At 46.5% G+C, this 24,520-nt stretch overlaps 5 protein-coding genes across 12 annotated transcripts in view; 3 read left to right on the top strand and 2 right to left on the bottom strand.

Moving 5' to 3' along the window:
- LOC117229715 (uncharacterized) overlaps positions 1-6,258 on the bottom strand; it is a 50,294-nt gene extending 44,036 nt beyond the window's left edge. The window contains exon 1 of one of the 4 annotated variants that reach the window (XM_076518973.1): positions 5,922-6,258. The gene's annotated coding sequence lies outside the window, so the exon portion shown is untranslated. The remainder of the gene's footprint in view (positions 1-5,921) is intronic. The other 3 variants (XM_076518972.1, XM_033486395.2, XM_033486397.2) reach the window with 3 other exon arrangements.
- A 515-nt stretch (positions 6,259-6,773) lies between these two features.
- LOC117229716 (uncharacterized) lies at positions 6,774-10,885 on the top strand. 2 transcript variants are annotated; one of them, XM_033486398.2, is made up of 6 exons: positions 6,774-7,094; positions 7,706-7,737; positions 7,824-7,934; positions 8,009-8,195; positions 8,259-8,615; positions 8,767-10,885. In XM_033486398.2, exons 1-6 carry the CDS (start codon positions 7,020-7,022, stop codon positions 9,211-9,213), a joined length of 1,209 nt encoding a protein of 402 aa, XP_033342289.1. In that variant the 5' UTR covers positions 6,774-7,019; the 3' UTR covers positions 9,214-10,885. The 2 variants fall into 2 exon arrangements, with proteins under 2 accessions (XP_033342289.1, XP_033342290.1); XM_033486399.2 differs by having other exon boundaries at positions 6,780-7,314.
- Positions 10,886-11,099: 214 nt separating this feature from the next.
- Positions 11,100-11,982, top strand: LSm7 (U6 snRNA-associated Sm-like protein LSm7). Its single transcript, XM_033487061.2, has 3 exons — positions 11,100-11,242; positions 11,408-11,591; positions 11,699-11,982. The coding sequence occupies exons 1-3, from the start codon at positions 11,237-11,239 to the stop codon at positions 11,836-11,838; spliced, it is 330 nt and encodes a 109-aa protein (XP_033342952.1). The 5' UTR covers positions 11,100-11,236; the 3' UTR covers positions 11,839-11,982.
- ChLD3 (Chitin and LDLR binding deacetylase 3) lies at positions 11,885-19,698 on the bottom strand. 4 transcript variants are annotated; one of them, XM_033487053.2, is made up of 11 exons: positions 19,565-19,698; positions 18,013-18,141; positions 15,049-15,183; positions 14,851-14,955; positions 13,931-14,074; positions 13,667-13,849; positions 13,356-13,494; positions 13,167-13,288; positions 12,711-12,940; positions 12,417-12,587; positions 11,885-12,352 (listed from the first exon to the last, which is right to left on the bottom strand). In XM_033487053.2, exons 1-11 carry the CDS (start codon positions 19,569-19,571, stop codon positions 12,074-12,076), a joined length of 1,644 nt encoding a protein of 547 aa, XP_033342944.2. In that variant the 5' UTR covers positions 19,572-19,698; the 3' UTR covers positions 11,885-12,073. The 4 variants fall into 4 exon arrangements, with proteins under 4 accessions (XP_033342944.2, XP_076375089.1, XP_076375091.1 ...); XM_076518974.1 differs by having other exon boundaries at positions 13,667-14,074; XM_076518976.1 differs by lacking the exon at positions 19,565-19,698 and adding an exon at positions 15,773-16,181 and having other exon boundaries at positions 13,667-14,074; positions 18,013-18,113.
- A 113-nt stretch (positions 19,699-19,811) lies between these two features.
- Positions 19,812-24,425, top strand: Scp1 (Sarcoplasmic calcium-binding protein 1). Its single transcript, XM_033487058.2, has 5 exons — positions 19,812-20,142; positions 22,476-22,642; positions 23,073-23,202; positions 23,273-23,376; positions 24,149-24,425. Exons 1-5 carry the CDS (start codon positions 20,091-20,093, stop codon positions 24,275-24,277), a joined length of 582 nt encoding a protein of 193 aa, XP_033342949.1. The 5' UTR covers positions 19,812-20,090; the 3' UTR covers positions 24,278-24,425.
- The last annotated feature ends 95 nt before the right edge of the window (positions 24,426-24,520 follow it).

Below are 24,520 nucleotides of genomic sequence, written 5' to 3'. Positions count from 1 at the left end.
GCGACGCTGATAGCGAACGTGTTAACTACTAAATAAATAAGTAAATAACTAAATAAATGAAATCGAGACTGTTACTAGGCCAAAGTTCGCCACATTTTCATACGGAAACCGTTCGAAGCAACCGACTTCCGGCCCGACCATCGAATTCCATCTGCTTTCTACGTCGGCCTCCGTCGGTCCGCCGAGAGACGACGAGAGTCGGTTCGAGACGGCTGGCTCGGTACAATTTTCGCGGCGCATTCCCTCCCGTCTCGAAAGTATTACAATGGACGATGATTGCTGCCCTCCTCAGCGTTTCCTGTCACCAGTCGACGCACCGGTCTCGTTTCCACGCGAGGCGCTCCGCCTGGTTCGGCCGAGGAGGCCCCGCGTAGAGGCCCCGCGCGCGCGCGCGCTCGCTCGCGTTTCGAAAAGAAGTTTTCCACGATCGTCCGGGAATTGACGGAACGGCCGCATGACTCGGGGAGACCGACTGCACGGCGGGGAAATTAGTATGCGAGAAAGTGGAGCGCGGCCGCGGTGGCAAGAACCAGAGAGGAGGAGACCAGCTGACAATGGAACGGCGGAGAGAATGGTCACGGCTGGCCGCGCTTCGCTGGCCGAGGGTTGGTTACCCGCTCCGCTTTTATTTACACCTGCCGCGGTGCTCGGGTACACCTCGCGACCAGCCACGCGACGTCCTCTTGCCGCACCGATCCTCCAATTTCTCACTTTGAAAGCCGTCCTTCTGCCACGCGGAAACCGTTCCGCGCGAGGGACGAGCGCGGATTCGAAACGCGCGAGAAAAGGCGCGATTTCATTTCCAGCGCATTTCAATTCCAATCGCGCGGTTCGTCCCTTCGAACGGCACAGGCTTTCTCGATTAAAAATACTGTCGACCGTGTTTTTAGGAGCGTTTATAATTTTATTTGTCTGTTATGATTGCATATTCTCTAAATGAGCCGATTATTCGAGCCTTGTAGCTCGTTTTTTATAGTCACGAATTGTCAAGGTTATGCGAGGCTCGAATAATCGTATCCCCTCTTCCCAAATTGTCCATATTTTTGTGGACAATCTGTGCGTCACTTAGAGAGACACATTACTATAGTCCCAAGCTCAAAAGTGTCAAGGTTATAACAAGTATTTTATAAAATCGATTGATAATTAATTATGGAAGTTGTATAATATCAATTGCTTTTTCAACATTTCTACGTTTGTGAATATATATCAATATATAATTATATATATTAATATTATTAATATTATTTAATAATAATATAATAATATTATATTATTATTTAAATTAATATTATTATTAGTATAACATTATTAATATTAATAATAAATAATATATATATTAATATTATATAATTATATATTAATATATATTCTAATTAATATATATATATTAATAAAATTTGGAAATTATAACAGATTGAAAGAAAAATAATTTTCCAACCTAAGTAAATAATTCCGTCGCTATTGACGACCCGGGAGTCCGATCATTCGGTTAAAAAAAAAAGAAATAACGCGGAGAATCGCAAGGCCCCGTCGCCGAAAATTCTTCGCGACGATAAAGGGTTCCGACCCCTAAGACCCAGCCCTGTGCTCGCAGGCCGCGCGATTCGAGAGCGAGATTTCGGGCAAGAAGCCGGAAGGCGGCGATGAAATCGATTAAAGCTTGGCGACCGGTTCACGTGCACCTTTCCTAGGCAAACTTTGAACCGAGTTTACCGGGGCTATATCGCCGGCCGACTGGTTGGGTTACGACTGACGGGATATAAATAGGCGGCGTCAGTCGGCCGAATCCAGGAAAAGTTCCCGGTGGCCGGCCCCGACTCGCCGCGGATGAGGACTGCGGAGCTTGTTCTCACCTGCTCGGCCCGCCGTTCTCCATATTTCAACCCCCCCGGAACCACCGGTCGTGTCGAAAGAAAATTGCGGTTCCGCGTCCCCGAACTCGGCGATCGAAAAAGTGGGGATTGAAGGAGAATTTCGACGAGCGGGATATGTTAACAACGAACATCGCCGCGAAAGGGCGATGTGTACAGGGACGCGTATAAATATAAATGTAAAATAATATATAATATATAAATGTATATAATAAATAATATATAAATATAATATAATATAATAACAATAATAATAATATAATATATAAGTATAATAATAATATATAAAAAATAATATATAACGTATATAATATAAATGTAAATAAAAATGTCTCGCAATCCGAAAGTGGCGGGTTCCTCGGGTCGTTTGAAGCAACTTTTTCCTTTACAAAAATGTTCTCCGAGGCACCGTTAACGAGTTATCAACGAAAAACGGTGGCCAATGAGAGGCGAGCCCAGCTGGCGCCGGTTGACTGGGCCGCCTCGCGTCAGCCGTACTCGATTCTTATTGGCCAACATTCTTGGGACACCCTGTATAGTCGTTCCCGGCGAAGTAAAGAACTCCGGGGTCGAGTGATCACGCCCCTGTCGGCACGTGGTCTGCTAACGCTTCCGGTATATAAGAAAACGCTCGTAAGAATTACACGTGGTTCTGGTACGTCGCCTGACGATTTTATCGCCCCGCCTATGTGCCCGCCGGCTATTTACATGCATTCTCAAAATACGCGTCCATTATCCGATCGCCGGGCCTTCCGTTGCACGGAAGGAAGTTCTCTCTTAAATCAAAATCAACGTCGATCGATATCGTGTCTCGACGTGATCTCGAAACCTCGCTTTAAAAAGGCTTTTATTTGGAAAAATATTACATCGGAAAAATAAATATATATAAATAACATATATAGAAGTGTATAGAGTATATAGAAAATATATAGCAAGAAAACGCAACTATTCAGCGTCTCATGCAACGTAAGAATGCATAAATTCTTATTCTAATCCAATATATATAATTCTATAGTAACTCTATTCTAATTCTAATTCTAATTCTAATTCTTCGTTGAGTTACGATATTCTGGCCTTCTCCGAAATTCGAAGCGTCGATATCTAATTATTTCAAACAAAAAGAAATTATAATATATTTATTACCCCGTTCCGTTGGATCTTTCGGTAACTTAATTCAGCGAGAAGAACGCGCGATCAATGTCCAACGGAGTTGGATGACCACGCCAATGCCTTTCCATCCTTGATCGTTGCATCGCATCGGGAATTTATGTTTCATTGCTCGAATTCCAACGCGTTACCAAACACACGCTTGGTAGTTTGTTTCGTCGCGTCGCGTCGTGTCGCGTCGGTTCCCTCGTGAAGAGATGAACGCGAAACGTCCGGAAGAGGAATGTCGACGCGCGTACGCGCCGAATTTTTCGGTCGCGCGCGCGCGCGCCTTTGGACGACGCACTTCAGGCGCAACCGAGAGTGCTCACCGTTTTCGCGCCGGCTATGAAGGAACGTCTTTGTTCGGCCGGGAAAGAAGAGTTCCCATTGCAACGGCACCGATCGACCGTGGTCGCGCGACGATCGATTCGATATTAATGGCTTGCTCTCGACGCGGCCGCGTCGCGCGGTTCCGAACGCGTTTCGCCTCCCGATCGGGGACCCACCGAAATTAGAACGGGACTCGAACAGCGTCGAATCGATAGCTTCCGCATTTAGCAATGCGTTTACATCGAAATTGAACGACTCGCGACGGTTGGATCGAACGCGCGAGCGATCGACTGTCTCGCGGTCTTCCGCGAGAATAATCGCATCGATGCAACAATTAATTCTGAAATTTTGTGCCTCAAATTCGTCGCAGAACCAGCTTACCCACGCGATAGTACAAACGACAGCCCTTTCGAGAACGTTGGCCTAAGTTTCGAGCATCGAAAACTCGAGCTCCTATTTTGAGGTTATTCGAGGACTCGTTTGGCACGTTGACGAACCGATCCGGATCTATTTCGAACGAATCATTCATGGGAACTTTATGGAATAATATCGAGGTGAGCCCGGCTTCGACTATCGATTCGGCGAGCACGGGCAACGTTGGCCGCCGTTGGGCCTGTTATCATCGAATCGGACTCGAAGCGTGTCGAAGAGACTTGTGAAAACAATGAAGCGCGGGGAAACTCGATGGCCGGACACAGTCTAAACCCTCTTCCCAAGCGATACTACGCGAACACACATGCAATATGCATAAGCCGTGCCAGTTCGCGAGCGGTAGCATGCATACCTGGATAATATAATCGTCCGGGGGATCGACGGGTAAATAGAAACGTTTTTCTCTTTTTTTTTTTATACCGCCGTGTAATTCCCGTAACGGTCCTATCGCCAACCACGTTTCCGAAACGACGACGACGACGACAGGCCAAATAATAGGTTACGCGAGAGGGCAGAATGCGGCCTTGATGCTCTGGGCCAGCGATCGGTGGAATCATTCTACTACTCTCCTCCGTCCGTTTGTATAATACCAAGACCCTTTCCGGTTAAGAGGAACACGCTGGAAGCGCCTTCCGTTTCCCGGAAGCGGCCGTCGAGATTAACGTTCCCGAGTGAAACGTGAATCGAGTGCCCGTCGCGAATCAATGAAACCGCGCCGCTGTCGTTTAATGGGGCCCCACACACTCGCGTCACGGTTTATCGTGCGACAAGTTGTACAACCGCCGTTTGATAACGCTTTGTTTTGCGACCGCGATCGCGACGTGTGTCCGCGGCAAACGAGAATTCGGACTCGATCGGCAAATTATGCGATTATAAAAATATATGAATAAATAATGAAATATAAAATAATAAATAAAAAATATAAATAATAAATAATGTATAATATATAATATATAATATATAATATATAATAATATATAATAATATTATATAATATATTATATTATATAATAATATATAAATAATATATAATAACAATTCAAGGCCACATATTTGCAGAGAATTCTTTCTACTCGTCATTGATTATCTCGACTTCTCTGTTTCGTAAATTCGATATAACATTAATATCGAACATTCTCTGCAAATATGAATAGCCTTGAATTGTGTATATCCGAACATATTTTAATAATTACATAATATATATCTAACAATAAAGGCATTATGTTAATGTAATAATTCTCTTCCCTCCGATCAGAATAGCTCTACGAACATCATTGTGTTTCCAATTTGTATCACATAACAAATTATATATAGCGTGAGGTTAGATTTAAATTTGGTTATGGACATAAAATGAGGTTAGATTTAAATATTCTCTACGTCGCATTTCGTATAATAAATAAACGTCTCTTCGTTGCAATTTATCCGAAATGTTTTGCTTTCTCCTTATCAATCATCCCGTACCAACCATAACGATATGAAATCGCGCCTAAGTTTCGAAGAATCGAAACTGAATACCGATTTCGTAGAACGCATCCGGTGTCGGATAGTCGAAAAACGAGGCGCGGTAACTTCGATTCGTGGGATACTGATATTTTTCTCAATATAAATAATTTCGTTTAAACATTCAAAAATCACCACTTTTCATCACGGTGAAGTGACTTATGCCAGTTTCAAAATAAACGGCTCAAATATCATACGCAGAGTACCAGTTATATTTTCCTTCATGTTTTATTCTTCAAGTTTCAAAAAGTCAACCATTTTGAAACCGCCGAGTTCTCGAAAAAAACATAGTTAAAGTGACCTGACATCTATCATCGAAATTCTGTATACGAAAACTAACGACCGCGTGAAGAAAAACTTGTGTACGTATTAGAACAATTCGAACTTTTATTATACCACGTCGCGAAAAGTTTCAACCTAACTCACTCGTGGGAACGTGCTGTAAAAGTCGCTGTCGCAACATCGATGCACAATGCTATCGCGTCGCATTTTGTACGCGTGATTACGTCTCGTTGGTAACCCGGTAAATGACCAAGTAAATCATCGGACGTTGGTATCGTTTCGTTGGTCTAATCGCCGACAATTATTCGACGGAAACACAAAACACGGTCGTGCAATATTCAGGAGACATCGACTCACCTTCGGCCAAACTTCACGCACTCGCCGAACTCATATTCCCCGGGAAGTATTTCGCAGACACCGGGTACGTGCGCACAGTTTCCGGGTCAAGTTCGTTCCTCGTTGAACGATTTGTCGATCCTTTTCCATGCACCGGAGAGATTGCAGGAGCTGTCACATTTTGATCGTGCCCGCGTTTTTCACTCGACGACACGACACAATGCACAACGTGTAGAAGAGCGCGTGATTATCGCGCGTCGACACTCCCGCGCTTCACGACGCGCGAACTCCGAATGATCGCGAGCACGAGATACGCCGGCCCCCATGCCGACTGTGTACACAACCCGCGGCGACCAATCGCCGGCCAGCAGCTGCCCCGCGGCCCAATCGGATCGTCGCGCCACCGCTTGTCGTCCAATCGTACCCATAACCTTAGGTTACCGAACGTAGGTTACCAAGAGATCGTTGTATCGATCGGCACGAAGTGGGGTATTTAAACCGGTAACGCGGGAACGAATATTTTTCGAAATGTTATCCGACACGAGTATCCTCCGCTGATTAATTCAGTATCTGTGAAAAATATTCGCTACCAAGCTACTTTGGTAAAAAGGTTTTTCTACCCGATTTGTACGATGTTTTCCGTTGCCAGAAACCGTTTCCCTAAAAAATGAGATATTATTAAAAATAAATAACAGGCACATGAGAGACAAATGAGAATGTAATTACTAAATATCATTTCTCTGAAGTAATGTAAACTCGTAGAAAATATAACAGCATGGAATCTTAAAGATTCAATATTTGCACCAGAAAGAAAATATATTTGTACTAGAATAATCATTGTTGAATTAATCCGATTTATATTTAAATATATTCATGTTCGGGGAGAAATCGTCGAGCTAACAGATCGAGGTGCATCGATCGATTACAGTCGAAAGTATTTAACGGGTACACTGACTCGTTTAATTATAGATTAATCACGGGGATCACGAGGCCCGGAAAAAACGAATTGGACTAGGAAGGAAGACGGGTTGTTCCGCAGCCTTCGGTAGATATATATGATAAACGTAATGGAGATACATATATAAGGTGGCGCGGTGGCATGCACTCCGTGGTAGAATTATGGTGCAAGCTGTAGGCCGCGCGTTCGATGTGCTCGTGCTGACTGCACTCCTGACGCTGCTGTTCGTCGATCAAGTAAGGACGACGACGAGGAACACGGCTTCTCGAATGATGCAGCCGTCGTGTGTACCGCTGCAGCATGCTATAGCCCCGTAGAATGTTAGCGCATATCTCGTGTACCAGTGTCTCCTTGTTCTATTCTGCTCGGCCCGTGGCCGATCAATACGTCGGTTTTACGCACGGTTCGCCCGTGTCTAGACAATGAACCCTTGTCCGCTGTATTTCTCGTTCATGCGTAAGTCTACCACTTATTCTCACGATAAGCTCGTCGCGGTCTCGTTTTATTCACGCCCGAGCTAGCTTTGTGCGCGACTAAATTCTCGTCCTCCTCCTCCGTGCATCCCCGTGCATCCGTTACCGTGCAACGAAAACAATCCTTGTCGACGTCGGATGCTCCTCAATGGGACGCGGCAGCATCTTCGGGTTTTTGTTCACAGCGAGTACCGTGGTATCTCTGAATTTGTACATCCCGTCCCTCGATTCGATCCTCCTATGGAAAATAATAACGTTCAATTGCAATTGCATGCAAAATGTATCCGCTTCGTTTTCATAGACCACGTTCGAGATTTACTGTAATTTGTCATCTGCTCCCCATGTTAATCGTGTGTTTCGTCTTTGATTCGAAGGTCTCCTCTAGGCTGTGCAATGGGGGGCATGTGTAAGTTCCTCGCTTATTGTACCACCGAACTGGTAGTTTTGCTACGGCGGAAGTATATTAACGATCCTTGTATTCATACTTTTCAGCTGCTCTCCTCCAAAAGAGTGCTGTTCCTTCGGCTGTTGTTACGGTGTATTCCAACTGCACTCTGCCTCAGACATGTTCAATTTCTTGATTTGGACTTACTGGTACTTATGGTCGGTGCTTCAGGTTTATGTGTTCACAACGTATCGTGTTAGCTGTATTAAACGCAAGCTTTCTCGCTCATCAGGGCAGCAGTATTTATAGGATTGGCTATAGCAGCAGCATGCGGTTGCTGGCTATGGAGACGCCATCGTTCAGTCATGGTGGAAGACTGTGCTTCTTCTGACAGAGCTTCCACTGGTCCTTGGTATCCATCCCCGCATTACAGTCACTGCAGTTCCTTCGTTCAAGCTCTACCTCCTCCGTACAATGAGGTACGCTCCATGGGTCTGCACATTTTCATAACATTTTGCATGCTAATACACTCGATGTTTCAGGTTACAGCTAAGCCGGATCTGTATCCCTTGGTCATTGGTTACGACGAAGGGAATGGCAAAGGAACTTCAGGATTTGTAATGCGGTACTTCAGGTCGCTCTCTCAGGCCAGCACATTGGATTCCTTGAGCTCCAGTTTTATGTGCAACATGGTGAACGAAGTGAACACCATAATTCCACCACCATATTCTTGTAACAACAGCGCCGACGAGCTCTCTGCGCAGGAATGCGAGAGGATGGAGAATATAGACGTCGGGTCTGTTGTTTCGTTGGCTAATCATAGGACAACGTCTGACATATCGAGTTTAGCTGCTCAATCTCCGTGTTCACCGCCACGGGCTACTAGTCCAACGATAGAGGTACCGATCTCTTGATAATTACATATTTAATATATAATATTTAATATTTAATTTAATATAATATTTAATTTTTTAATATATAATATTTAATTCAATATTTAATATTACATATTTATCTGAATATCCTCTAATGCGCTGTTCCGTTTGGTAGTTACGCGAACTTCTAGATAAAATTCAGCAGCTGCCACAGCTACCAAGTGGGCATAGCACCGTTTTGCCTTGTTATCAGAATCGACCGCAAGTTTTGTGCACGACGAACGGGAATGGCTCTACGCAACGGCCTCTGAGTCCTGGCGACGTGATCGGCTCGCACCGGGACAGAAGAACAAGGGGAAAGATGTACATGCCGCTAGGACTTCCAAGCTCAAGGAACAAAACGAAACGATGGCTGTCGCGCTCGGCGCCTACCACGCCATCGGGCACGATACCGATGTCGTTCCTATCCGTACAAAGCAGGCGGCCATCTGAAACGGACAACAATAATCAGCAAGTGGTGCCGCTGCTCTCCGAACAGGACGAGACGGAGAACAACAACATAGACCAGCTGAACGGCATCCCGTTGTTGTCCGAGCAGGAGGAAGACCCGCAAGAAACATGACAAATCGTCTAAGCGTATCAAGAAACGATTAATTAATCTATTAAGGATTCGACGTCAGATGTCGCCCCCCACCCCCTACCGAGTAATCTGTATATTTTTAAACGTGGCTGGCCAACTCCTCGTCGCAGTTCCAAGCGAATGGGCGCATAATGTTCGGCAACCTTAATTTCGTCCAACGAAAAACAGACACCGCCTACCGCTCCTAGAAAAGAAAAAAAAATCTAAAGAAAAAACCAAGATAAAAGAGAAACGACTCGATGCTGTGATTTCAGTTATATCCGCGCGAGCGCGCGTCTACAGCCACCGCCATTAGTACACGTTCTATTTTCTAGCGAGTCTCTCTCTTCGCGATATCGAACCGGGTAGCGATAATAATCGATAAACGGCGTACTCTTCTTAAGCTCTGTGGTTATAGCTTGCAGTTTAACCTTAACATGACAAACACCTTCTCCCAGAAGACATGTAACTTTTATGAAGCGTTACCGACGATGTAGATCTTTACGTAGTCGAACTTCGAGCCCGGCTTGTTCTCGATCTCGATCGAACCGTGCATTTGATACATCGAATTTAATTTTCGCGCGTAACTGTTAATCGAAACGTATATCGCCACGCCTTATCGACCGTGCCATGGCGCGAAACACTTGTTCAAATTCTCATCTAAAACCACTGTGTGTATACAAAATGTTTTTTAGTTTGTTTTTTTTCATTAGTGCACTCGAGACACGTTTCAATCCACTGTACAAGCAAATGAGAAATTGCTCGATCCAAGAGAATACGTTCAAAGTTGTTCGATGGACAACGCGCGTCTTCAGTCTCGTAAATTACGAGTCGTAATACACGGCCTGGAATAAAGCATTTCGGCCTAGTGCACACCTTAGTCCTTAGATTCACGTCTCTTCGAATGAGAATGATTCGTTTCTGTAAAACTACGTAATTACCTGATAAATATTTTAGATTCTGTGATTAGAGAATGCATACTTCGTGTAATGGCGGCATTGTTCGCTGCAACGCGTCAAGTGTCGATAAGGCGATAAGTTAAGGAGTGAAAATACCTTAGTTATCGCATCGATGAGTTTTAATCGTACACAATAATACAGTGTCCATCCAAAAGCAGCCAGCCAGAATGAAGTTGAGGACAATATGTACGCGTAAGAGGGAGAGAAAGAGAGAGAGAGAAAGAGAGAGAGAGAGCGAGCGAGTGTGTGAATGGAACAGCGACACACTAAAAAGATAAAAAAAAGAAAAAGAGAGAAACGAGGAGAACGAAAAAAATAAGATGTAATTGTTTCTCGACGTGTTAAACGTACAATATCAATTCCGTCGAGCGAGGATAGGAAAGCAAAAATTTCATTGTAAACCGGAGACTTATCGTGAGCACAACGATTACAACGTCGTTCTAAGTAATTTTAATCGCGAAACAACGCGAAGTATTGATAAACTGTGCGAAGAGAATCGATACAGATCCCCCATTCATAATCATATAAGGTTTGAACAAAAGAACATTTGTTACAACCGATGATCACAGACTTTATTCTTAAAAACAACGAGATAACTTCGTCACTCCAGAGAGAAAAAAAAATACTGTACCGCGTCATTCACGTACACACCATGTATTAACGTGTATTTTTTTATAAATCAAAATACGAAATAAAAAGTCCAAGCTTTTACGAAATCATTGCACCTGTTACTCTGTAAACCTGTCGTTGCGAATGGAGCCAACGACCGCGTTATCAATAAAGATGTTGGACATATCTTTTTATGTCTCACGCACAATTTCCCTTTGCGTTTTTCCTTTTCAGACGATCGGAAACGGCGGCAACCTTCTCGATTCGATGTGCAACGAACGCTGCGCCGGATCTACGAACGATAATCCAAAGCGCGCGAAAGAATCGAGAATCGATATTTCGAAAAGCTAAAAGCGCCACTCATGTTCACGTCTCGCGTCTGAAACGATTTAAAATGCGTCTTCTCTGCGTACAAGCTCGGTAACGTGTAATTCCAAGGTTTCTAACAGGGATCAACAATGTCTGTAAGTATCAAACGTAAATTCTTCTATTGGAACGCCGTTGATCGAAAGCGAATCGAATCGTCTGATCGGTACCTTTCTTTTTACAGGCGCCGAAACAGGTAAAGGCTTGTTATGGTGACTGCATAACCTCCAAATTTATGTTTCATTCTACTTTATTTTTTGTAGCAACAAAATGCCCACGGAGAGCCCAAAGAGCGAAAGAAAAAGGAGAGCATTCTCGATCTATCCAAATACTTAGAAAAGAATATTAGAGTGAAATTTGCGGGAGGAAGGGAAGCCGCTGGTATACTCAAAGGTTATGATCCTCTTCTTAATCTGGTCTTGGATAACACCACCGAATATCTAAGAGGTAATGTAACAGAACGCGTAACTTTTTGTAACACAGAATGAAGCATCCGATACAGGTCTTTCATAATAAACAACTATATATTTTTACTGAAACATTTCTGCCGGCAGATCCTGATGATCCCTACAAGCTGAATCAAGATACTCGCATGCTTGGTCTGGTCGTATGCAGAGGTACCTCTGTAGTTCTGATCTGTCCGGTGGATGGTATGGAGTCGATTCAAAACCCTTTCATACAGCAGGAAGGATAATCCTATTCGCCTCGAAAGTTTGTTAATCGTTAAGCTTAAGAAGAACTTTTTTATAACAGAAATGGGCGTAATTTATTTTACAAGTGAACCGTGTAAGTAAAAACTTCTATGGTAAATACATTGATATGATTTTCTTAAAAGATACACGTGCGGGCCTTCCACAAATAAATAATTCCATTCTCTCCTGTTTCGCGCGTAATTTGAGCATGGCATGGCGACGGTCACGTATGCTCGTTCACTCCAGACCAAACTCGTTCCTTAACCACGGATACTCTTTGGGACATTCGAAGCAGGTGTGCAGGTAGCGGTACGACTTGAGCACTCTGCTCGGCAATTTACAACTGCTCGGCAAATCGCAGGCGATCTCGAACGGCTGGAGTTGACGCGGGCCGCACTGCCAAGGAGCGAACCTCTCGATTTCGCTTAGCGGCGTTGGGCTGCGCATCCACTCTATCACTTGATGGCTTGTGACGAAATACACGTCCTTCAGCTTCAGTACGTCGTCCACGAATTTCTGAAAATATAACAGCAAACGATGAGAAACCGAGAATTCAAGCTGAGAAAAACAAGCTACTTACCGTGAACGTGTAGAAGTAGATAGGATTTTGGAACCAGGACGAGTGGAGATGCAGGCCCAGCGGGGCACGGTTGCTAAGATAGTGCCTCTTGAAGTTCAGCATCAGCGACTTGTACGCGTCTTCCGCGGACAACTCCGCCGAGCATGTGTCCAGTCTTGTGCAACTGTATCCCTAGCGCCGCAGTAAACAATCGTCTGTATTTCATTGTTATTGCGTCGTGATGCTTGGCTATCCACGATATACCGAGATAATGTAAACAAGATTGTTAGGAAATGCTTGGTCATCGCTACCTACACCTGCCAAAAGCTGATTTAGCGGAAGCTCCCAGAGACCTGGATACGCTCGGGTAGGACAGAGCTGCTCGGCGCCCACACAATTGTGAGGCGGTCTGTAATCCAGCGTGTACGGCCAAAACGGTGGATCGGAGAAAGGAGCTAACATGGACGAGTCGTAGACGAAACCGAATTCGGACATCATTAGAAATTGTCGGTTCCAACCGACACGCAGGAACGGGGCTCTCAGACCTGCAAAACAGAAGTTTCCTCTTCGACTCTGAACTCTGTTCCTTGAACCCTTCGGGTAGCCATCTTTATGTATCGCGCCTTGATATGGCAACCCGGCGAACACCGGTATATTTTTCTACTCGTCGCCGGTGTACACGGGAAAATCGAGCAACAGGCAAGACGTAAAAACGCGCAATAATCATGGCAAGAGTAACAAGTAAGAAACTGAGTCGAGAAGCTTGCATACCTTTGATGTCTTTCAGCCTAACCGCAGCGTATTTGTTAATGATGTTCGCTAGGCCAACCATTTCGTCGAACCAATCCTCTATAGTCGCATTCCTGGACCACCATTCCTCTGGACCTCGATGCCTGCGGAATCGAAACGTAAGGATCATCGATGGGACCGTCTTATCAGGAGCGCCAGAAGTATTCTTACGTGACAGAGTGTGCAGCAATCTCGTGCCCAACGTTCCACAAATACTGCACGTCCCTGTAATTGGTGTACTGATGGCTGATGTAGAAAGTTCCCCGGATAGGACATCCATTCGGATTCTTTCTGTCCGCCGAAAATATCTCTGCGAGTAATATACCGGCCATCAGATAAGAGACAAACTTTCTCCGAGCGCGGTCGCGACCACGGGGACGGCTGAATTTCGCATAATTAAAGAAATTTACTGGTCCGACCAGCGGTCGACCAGATTCTTATCCGGCGAGAAATTCGGCCGCCTCTGGTAAAACCTTGCTTACTGGAATATAGCTCGAAGTTCTCCGCGTTGACCGCGTCGTCGAAGGAGACCGTTATCATCTGCGGGATCGTCGATGCTGTCAGGTTGCCCGGCACCTGGGTACCGTCTTCGGAACACCAGCAGTCCGGCAGCTGGCATTTCTTTGGATCGCAGGGTGTCGCCCCGTTGGGATCGTTCCGGACATCTGTAAACGTTGAGCGATCGAATCGGAAGAGAACGCGGTTTTGGTCCCGAAGACGTGCTTGAACGCGGGCAAATTCCTCACCACACCAGCCTTCGTCCGAGCCATCGGGACAATCGACGCTTCCATCGCAGAAGTACGCAGCGGGGAAACAAGTGCCGTCTCCGCAGGCGTAGTGTTTGTCCTCGCAGTCGCCGTTCTGCAGGAGCGGTCTGGGTGGCTGAGTCTCTGCAGAGCTTGAGAATGTTCGAATCACCATTCGACGTAAATGAGCAAGGAGAGGAGGGAGCTGTTACGTTAAAGGTAGTGCTTTTCAGAATTAACTAACAATGATGTGGACTTTTGGGATTATAAATAAGATTTTGACGTTGTCAGCTTTATCAGAGACCTGGGTAGAAGAAGAAGGCCGGAGGAATGTAGGAAGAACGTAGGAAGGTGCGGCATGCGTTACAAGATAAATTGAAAGGAGCAGGTATAGAAATGTTAACAGAGGAGCATCGGAAAGGGCGGCAAGAGTCGTGGCAACAAAATCTACAGCCAGCATGAAAAGTACACAAGCATGAAAAGCGATGTCAATATGTAACAGACGCGGGAACAAAAGGCTGTTATAGAAACTAGAGAACACAGAGGAGCATTGTGGAGACTTTAATGCTAGAACCGGAAGTGAGAAGATATATCATAGAACGGTGAGGAGTAGTAAGAACAAAGGAACTTCAATGGTTCTCGTGTAAGCGCCCAAGATAAACATCTCTACCGAGACTGCCCGAGACTCTTCAACCCCTTATCGTACCATTTCCATCGCAATTGCAATGATTAGAATTAAACCTCGATTACAGTAATTTCTTAGAAGAAGAAAAGAAAAACAATTTATATTTATCGTGTGCCTGTGTTTACTCGAACGTTGAAATATCGACGACAAGAGATCGTAATTTGAATCCAACTCGAGAAAACGAGAATAAAATTCACACTCAAACGAGCAAAATTATTTGCAGCTTTTGCTGTACCTGAGGTGACGTCGCAGTTGTCCACGTTCGCTTTGAAGTCGCAGATCTGCCTGGCGACGTCGAAGAGCAGTCCCTGGGAACACCTGAACTCGAACACCTCCTTGTCTGCGGATCAGAGAGCAGCGAGCTAATTAAAAGCGCGAGGAGAGGAGGAGCCGATCGCGATGAAAGTGGAGCGAGCGATTACGAGGCAATTACCTAAGCAAAGATAATACTTGGCGCACTCGGCTGGCGACCAAACGTCGCGGGCCGGGGCGTTCGGGTTCCGATAGAACTTCTGGTCGTCGATACACGGCGTCCCCTCCGGCTTCTCTTTGCCCCGAGCTGCGCCCGCTGAAATATACAAAACCGAAATCGATCCACGTGCCTCTCTAGCCAGGGCCTAGCGCTATCTTCGTCTCCGCCGAACGAGACGAAGTGGACCGCGAGGTCCGCGTTCTTTCAACGTTTTCCGGAAACGAGTTCCACGAGTACGACCGTCCGCGTTGTTACGATAATTTCAATACATTGTACAGCTTGATATCGCCGACCTAACGGAGAGAACAACAAGCGAATCAACGGAAAGAGAACGAGATGGACGCGTGAAAAATCGTTCGACTCGGGACTGGCTCGCGGACGTCTCAGCGAGAACTTTCACGAGGATCCCTTTCGCACTCGAGAGAAATCTATTTGCCCCGTTTTCACTGGGTGGCAAAAAAACAAGAAAACAGGAGCGACGTTTCGGTCGCGCGACACCGTCGAGGAAACGTCGTACGATCTTCTTCACGCTGCACGACTTCCGGTTCTCCGCGCACCCGAAAACACTGTATCCCGACATTTTTACACTTTCTTCTTCTTCTTCTTTTTCTGCTCGAGGGTTCGAATCTCTGGAGACCGATCCGATTCTATGTATCGGAATTTTCACAACGCGCGGAGGACTCACCGGAAACGGCGAGCGCGACGAGGAGCAGCGAGCGCAGCATCGGTCCCATGTTCGATCGAATGGCCGAGCGAAACGGTCCGCTTCTCGTTCCTCGTACGAGAGCTCGCACTTTCCAACTGACACCTCCCTCCAGGACCGAGCCTTATATGATGTGTATTCGCTTTGCCTGACTATCTTCCGCGCTGCTTATTTTCACTGACCGCCCGATCGGGGAAATGTAGATCGCGGCGCGCCGTTCATCGAAACGAGCTAACTCTAAGCTATCGACGGCAATCGGCGATCGTCGCAGGAATTTTTCGCTGCTCTTATCATTCGCTGTAGCGTCGGTATCGTGTTGCCAGTGCCTCGGGAAAAATTAATCGCTGGTATTTTTACTTTCTCCGACACGATTCTCCAATTCCTCGTACGCCTGGAATTAAGCGGACATCGAACGCCGAAACATTTTCGACGAACTCCCGGATGGTTTTCGCGGTTCGTCCGCGCGGAAGGGTTGGTTTCCGCTCGCGGCTAATCGGCGGAAAGCCTCCGGGCGAACGGGGTGGCCCCGCGATCACCGCGTGGATAATTACGATATGTAACACGTAACCGGAAGTGGGGGGGGGGGGGTCGTTAACGTCGCAACATTCCGCAGCCGGCTGTTCGGTAACCCACCTGTCCCGCTTCGCCGAGGAAAGTTTTCCGCGTGACGCGTCGCTGCCAGCGGGGGCAGCGGGCAGGACACGCGCTCTTGTCTTTCATTTTCGCGTGGAAATCGCTCGCGAGACGACCGTGAGCCGCTGAATTCGCCGAGCCAAACGGCTCGCAGCTGATGCAATCGCGTAAAATTGGTATTTTACAATAGATGCTATTTCCCCTCTGGTCTCTGTTTAGACGTTCGGTTCGAGAAACTGCGGCCGGGAATTTCAGAAGGTCGGGGCTGCTGCGGACGGCACGGCGCGGACACATCGTCGGAAGTTAATCGGTTCCAGATGAGAAAGCGTATATTTAACGTGTCGTCGCTAACGTCCGTGCTCTCCGGTGAACTTATTTCGCAGCGGCCCGGTCGGCCTTGGACAACCGATTCGCGGAATCAATGTCACGGTCGACGCGACGCCCGGGTTTCTCGATCGTTCGAGATCTGCTCGCAAAATCGTTGCAAAGTAATCGGTAACGCCTTGCACGCTGTTCGTGCTACACAGTTCTCTCTTCTAATAGTACGGTATACAGGGTTGTAGGGGAATATATTAATCAATCATATATAATATGATATATAATAATAATAATATGATATGTATATCATATATAATATATGTATGTAATAATATATATAATATGATATGTATATCATATATAATATATGTATGTAATAATATATATAATATGATATATATTAATCAATATATTAATCACGGTCGACGCGACTCCCGGGTTTCTTGAACGTTCGAGATCTGCTCGCAAAATCGTTGCAAATTAATCGGTAACGCCTTGCGGACTGTTTATGCTCCACAGTTCTCTCTTCTAATAGTTGTAGAGGAATATATTAACATTGAATACTAGTATTAATAAATATGTAATATCGATTTCCGCTCGGCGCGTGAAAAGCGAAACAAAACGGGCGACGCATAGTTTCCTCCTTACACGCTGAAACTTCCAATAATAAAACACGTGTATCATTTTTGGTACGTATTGCATGAACTATTAAAATACCTACACACGAACATGTATGCTCGATGGTGGGTGGGGGGGAAGCATTCGAAACGAACTATCGGGAGAGAGTACTGTGTTGACAATTTGATCGTCGTTCTTCCCCCGTTGCGTTCAACATTTTGTCACACGCTACACAGTTATATCACAACGCGGCGCGTTGTAAATTCTCTGTTTGATTTCTCCGCAGGCGGAATAAAAAAGATCCTGGCGTGACGCCGGCAATTAACGTGTCAGTCGCTTTCTGCTTTTCTACCTGGCCCGGCGCTTTTGATTTACCCGGCATACAACTGTGCGAGCAGATCCGTTACAGCGTTAGAAAATGTTCGGGTTTTCTAATTATACTTTTCGATATCGTTAACGGCACGAAGACGTGTCGCGTGTCGTTGACTAAATAATTAGGCGCGAGTCGCGGCGGATGTTGGTCGGGACGGGGCGACGACAGCACCGCTTAATTAACCGGCGTCGATCGACGCCGTCGTTCCCGGTGGCCGATGGATTCGCCGTACGTTCGCGTTCGCGCGAATTCGGCACGGAGGCGCGGTTGGTTCCGTTACTTTTGCGTTTCATCGGCGATCGGCGGCTGAGATGCAGGCGGTCGGCCAACAAGCGAACGCGAGTGTCCGGAAAGGTCGTCGGCGTCTTTCTTCCCGCGGTCGTGGAACGAACGTCCTTCGTGGCTGCTCCTGAAAGGATCAGAATTAGAATGAAGTACAGCGACGTGGAAAAATATGGGAACGATTAACCGTTCCGAAATACACTTCGCGGACCAAAGGACGTCGCGTGGCGAAACTCGAACGATCTTGAAGGAACGATTCCGATCCACGGTTGCCGAAGAGTTAAGACTGCGACCGGGGTTGTCGGTCGTACCTTGACTTTGACTCGAGCTCGGACACCTTCCCGCCTGAACGACGACGAAGGTGAAACGCGACCACAACGGACAGGAAAAAAGCCGTTCATACTCGACCGAAGTCTTCGGTCGACGATTGTTACACGGAATCGTAAAATTGTTCGAGCGGAACCGCGACTCCCGTGGATCGGACTTTCTATCACCCTTGCGCGGACAACCGGCTGCACTGATGCGAGTCGCAAAATCGGCATAAAGCAATCGCGTTTGCGGTTCCCGGGGCAACGGACTTCGATTCGTGACCGGATTAGGACACGAAACCACGGGCAAGAACTGCTCGAAGAAATCTTGCGCACCGAAAACATTCGCGGGATACACGAATCGGTCGGAGCCGGACGAACAACTTGGTTCTAATTTATAACTTTGTACGAATTTTTATGGAAACCGGTTCTCTTGGCTTTTCGAGGTTTCACGAATTCAAATGTGTAATTACCAAATATGCAAAATTAAACATGGAAAATCGGACGCCGTAAGCGCTACTTTTAACACAATTTTTTGTATAAACCAATCATTAATTTTCCATTTGTCTATCTTTGCATAATTAGAAGTCTTGAACCAGTTTTGAGTCCTAATCCGGTCGTAAATCAAAGTTATCGATCCGAGAACCGCAAACATAATTACTTTATGGCCCGATCGGTTTTACGACTTGGAAAATCAGCGGCTACACATTTCCTACAGGTTTCCTCAACAATTTGTCATGTTCTATCAGAGCTATCGCAGATATCCTCGAAGCAGAAGGGCTCTGAGACGTATACAACCGCAAATATAATTACTTTATGGCCCGATCGGTTTTACGACTTGGAAAATCAGCGGCTACACATTTCCTACAGGTTTCCTCAACAATTTGTCATGTTCTATCAGAGCTATCGCAGATATCCTCGAAGCAGAAGGGCTCTGAGACGTATACAACCTGCTTGCGTACGCAAAAAGAACAAGTTTCGACCGGTGCTTTCTTTCCTCTCGGACACCGATAAAATCGATGGAATCGTTTAACCATTCAAATTCCAGGGATTATTCAGAAAACACGGTCGAAAAATGCCGAACATCGTGATAGCGCTTGTCTTAATTGATCGCGAAGAGAACCAAGCGACGCGACAGCGCTCGTCACTAAAGTTTTGATCGCGACGCAAGATCCGAGGAGCGCGATCGCGCTGCTTGGAACTCGAACGGTTGATCGTCGCCGATTATGGAATCGAACGAACGACGCATGGAGGAGAGTCCGGACGAGGGTCCCTCGAACGAGAGTGACCACCGATGAAAGCCGGCGAAAGCGATTCGCTTTCAGCGGCGGGTTCGCTGACTGTGTCACGGTGACACACCGTCGCCTCCACCTGAGAGGAGAGCCCCTTCCCTTGAGCCGCTAGCAACGTGTCCTTCCCTTCGGCGGGGTACTCTAAACTTAGCTGACGCTTCGAGGAGAGACTCGAGTCGGGTTCAGTGCTGAACCACCATCCTCGCGAGACCGACTTTCTCCGTCTCTGCGCGGTCGTCCACTGGCGGATCCACGGATCTTCTCTCTTCCAGATCGAAACCGGTGGTCGCCGGAGCCGCCGTGTCCTCTGCTTGCGATCCTCTTCGTCCTCTGCCGATAAGGAGGTGGTGTTTTCGCCTCGCCGACTGGCCGGGAAGGAAAACGAATAAAGCCGTCGGAAAGAGGAAGAAGATATTCGCGAAGAAATTCGGGAAGAGCAGAGGGAGCAAGGAGCTCGCGGAAAGATACCTCGGAGGATGGCCTACAGCTGGAACAATCGGGTCGATTTCATTGTAAGGTTTCTCTACGGTTAGTAGAACTCCGAAGCGCACGGTGTGTGCCACGCATTCGCTGCTTTCCAACGTGACCGTGTGCTTAAGCCCGGCCCCTCTTGCACGGATTATCCTGTTAGGCTGATTACGCGGGCATCACGTGAGTAACCCAGAGACCTCCACCTTGCTGGAAACACCCTTTCGAGCACCCTCCTTTGCTGCCTCCAGGTCCGTTGCGACAGTTCCCTTGCCGTTTCTACAAACCAAAGTGTGCTGATAGAGTGACTAAACGAAAATAGGAAAGTCTAAGTACAGTAATTTCTCCTCAATTTTCCCCTCGGCTTGCGAAGAATATTGCACAATTTGCGGCTCATTTTTGTAGTTAACTTTCACAATGATTGTAGAAACGAGGTGCTAATCGATAATAATAATCGAATAATCGTATCTCCTCTCTTCCCAAATTGTCCAATTTTTAGTCCACAAGCTGAAGAAACGTTGAAGAGAATTTGCTGCAGCTCTGAGTACAATTAATCCCTACAGTAATGTCTCCCTTATTGACGCATTTTTGTAGTTGCCTTTCGCAACGATTATAGAAACGAGGTGCTAATCGATAATAATAATCGAATAATCGTATCTCCTCTCTTTCCAAATTATCCAATTTTTAGTCCACAAGCTGAAGAAACGTTGAAGAGAATTTGCTGCAGCTCCGAGTACAATTAATACTACAGTAATGTCTCCCTAACTAACGCTCAGATTGTGCAGAAAAATGGACAATTTGGGAAGAGAAGCTACGATTATTCGAGCCTTCCGGCTCGTTTTTATAATTGTTGCTAATTCGTCGCTATAAAAACGAGTCGCAAGGCTCGAATAATCGCATCTCCTCTTCGAGGAGATTATTATATTAATTGAAGAAACGATTATTCGAGCCTTACGGCTCGTTTTTATAATTGTTGCCAATTCGTCGCTATAAAAACGAGTCGCAAAGCTCGAATAATCGCATCTCCTTTTTGAAGAGATTATTATCTTAATTGAAGAGACGATTATTCGAGCCTTGCGGCTCGTTTTTATAATTGTTGCTAATTCGTCGCTATAAAAACGAGTCGCAAGGCTCGAATAATCGCATCTCCTCTTTAATGAAATTATTATATTAATTGGAGATTGCTAATTCGTCACTACAAAAACGGGTCGCAAGGCTCGAATAATCGCATCTCCTCCTTGATGAGATTATTATATTAATTAGAGAGACATTACTATCATTCTTGTAGACAGCTTCCACGCTAGTTTCGTTCCTCGGCCAAGTGCTCGACTATCGGGATCCTCGCTGTAGTGGTCCTCTCCTAGAAACTGAACAACCGGCTGACAGATCGGCGTTGCGAATTTAAGGTCAAAGTACTTGCGGAGAAGCGTATCGATAGTACGAACCTGGCGAGGGGAGATCGGGGATCGGGAAATCGGTCCTCTTGGCTTCAAGATCGCCGCGCTTGTTTAGGATTTAGGTTGACCGTTCGAAGCGAAACCGCGGCGTCGTCGGGACGCCCGCAACCGGCCGCCGCTGCCAAAATTCGGCTTGGGTCCTAATTCGTTTCATGGAACGGTCGCGGCCTTTCTCATCGCTCCCGATTCACCGCGACGGTCGAGCGCGCGGCGACGAGCGAATTTGCTAAAAGTTCGCCAGCCACCGAAACGTTACTCGATACACGAGCATCCGCGGGGGCTGTCGTCCGTTTCGGTGAATGATGCGTGTACCGTCGTGAAAATAACGCGTGGCAGGGCTAACTTTAGAGCCGCGCGACTGTCCAGGAAAAAATAAAACGGCGAGATCTAGCCACGGACCGTTCGCGCGGATAAAATCACCGAAAGATCGGCGGTCTACGAATCCTCGTAAACCTTTCGGTATCGTGGTCGTTTCGATTTTCCGGCGAACGATAAAACACCGGGACCGACGAGATTCGGAACAGAAATTGCCGGCAGAATTCGGAACGGAAAATGCCACTTGGAAGCGGCTCTGAGGTCCGGGGGAAACGGAAATGGTGCCAATGGGAGAGGCGCACGGATTGTGCCAGTGATCGAGCCGCTGACAAGACAGCGTCGGAATCGATGACTCCCGGCGCGGATTGAAAATACCGTTCGAGCCGGATTGACGCTTAGGGGTCGTGTACTTGGTGACGGGCGAGACCGATTTCTGCCAGAAAGCGAAGCATTTGGAGCTGGTCCAGAGCCTGTCCGAAGTGGACAGCGATCTCTTTGAACATAAATTGGCGCGAATCGATCAATTAATTGGCCCGGTCCCGTTTCGGGAACACCGGGAAACGGTTCCTACGCTTTTCCAAAAGTCACGATAACACGAACGTTTCCCACGGCGCGTTTCAGACACGGACAACAATGGCATGGTGGAGAAGCACGACTTCGAGTGCATGGCGCTCAAGATGACCCTGATCGAGGGCAAAGGGGAGTTCAGTTACAATCGGTACCAGGAGAACCTGCACATCATGCTCTCTTTGTGGGACGAGATCGCGGAACTCGCGGACTTCAACAAGGTGAGTCCGATCCTTTCCGGAAAAGCTGGCGCAGTAAGTTTTCCCTAATTTCCTTTTCAGCTTGTGAAAACAAAAATGGACAATTCGGTAAGAGGAGATATTTTTATAATTGTTAAAATAGTTATATATATTATAATATAATATATTATTATTATATTATATTATATATATTATTATATTATAATATATTATTATTATATTATAATATAATATTATATATTAATAGTTATATAATATATAACTATTAAATAATATTATTTTATAATTGTTAAAATAGTTATAGTCGCCAAATAGGCGACTATGAAAATGAGCCGCTCGCATAATCGTATCTCCTCTTTCCAAATTTGTGTACAAGCCGAAGGCAAATTGGGGAGAATTTACAGTATCGCGTGGCAACGAACTGTCCGCTTCATTGAAATCTCGAATTCAGGACGGTATCGTGACCATCGAGGAGTTCAAGGAGGCGGTGCAGAGAAGCTGCGTGGGAAGACAGTACAGGGACTTCCCGCAGGCGATGAAGATGTTCATCGACAGCCACTTCAAGCTGGTGGATCTGAACGGTACGCCGAATATCGAGCATCCAGCTCCGCGCGTATTCTCGAGATTATAATTCATTGCGTTCGCTTATAGACGACGGTGTGATCGCCGCCGACGAGTTCCGCTACAACTGTGTCACCAGGATCCCCGTGGACAACATAAATATCCTGGACGAGGCGTACCAGAATCTGCTCACAGTAAGACCACGCCGTTCGAAGCGACACAATTGGACTAACCGAGTTTGCTATGCAACCTTTCCTCGTTACCGCGTCTATACATAGTATTACATCTGACCTTCTCGATTGAAAAGAGACCACCACGCGCTTTCGATACGGCCTCTGGACAAGCGTACAGCTTCCGGCTGTCGGTCCTTCGCGAGTCGAACGCGAGCGAAAGGTTGATACAAAGAAAGCTTGAACATTCTAGCTACGATGGATCGCTTTTAAATAATCGCGTGAATTTCGAACGAACGCAGTCCGGGGGATTCCCTTCGAATCGGCGCGGCGAGTCGCGGAACCGTTTCGCGACGAAATTCCGCGGCGCGTGCACGGCAACATTGGCAACCCAGATTCGCATAACAGTCGGAAGGAGCAGCCAGTTGCCCGTGTAGTTCACGGAGCCGTTCACGGGCGAGTAACGAAAGCGCGACAGTGACCGAACTAATTCTGCGCGTTCGACGCTTTAGAAACAATGGTTTGACAGTTTGCCAACTGGTGTGCGAAACACACCGGTCGGTTCGCCTAGCGACTAAAAATGTTTATGGATCGAGGTGCGATTTAACAAGAACGCGCCCACTCATTTAATATAAACCGCATACGCGCGTAGAGGTATAAATGAGACAATGCACGCGCGTTCTGTTTTGCGTCAAACCGAAACCAGTCGACCACCGCCGCCGCCGCCGAGTTTTTCCGTCGTTTCGACGACGAAACACATCGAACGCGATTCGATCCAACATTGTTCTATTCGCAGGACGACGACAGGAGACGCGGCGGGCTGACTTTGTCACGCTACCAGGAATTGTACGCGCAATTCCTCGGCGACCCGGACGAGAATTGCCCGGCGGTACATCTGTTCGGCCCTCTACACGCCATGGGTTGACGAGGATACCGATGTCCACACACGCGATCGTCGACGATCCCCGCGTGCACGTACAAAAGACAACTTCTCTATATACGTATACACCTATTTAATATAATTGTTATTTAATTTCTGTAAGACGACGCAATAAATCGGATATTTTATCGTAGACAGACTCGAGTCGCCCGGTCAGGAAACCGTTCCAGTGAAACGAAACCTCGTTTGGCACCGGGCAACGCGTCTCGGGAACACGTGTTTAGAACG

The sequence above is a fragment of the Megalopta genalis genome, chromosome 2, assembly GCF_051020955.1.
Source record: "Megalopta genalis isolate 19385.01 chromosome 2, iyMegGena1_principal, whole genome shotgun sequence".
Classification (NCBI taxonomy): Eukaryota; Metazoa; Arthropoda; class Insecta; order Hymenoptera; family Halictidae; genus Megalopta; species Megalopta genalis.
The sequence above is the reverse complement of the archived record's forward strand: the minus strand, read 5'-3'. Positions and strand labels throughout refer to the sequence as shown.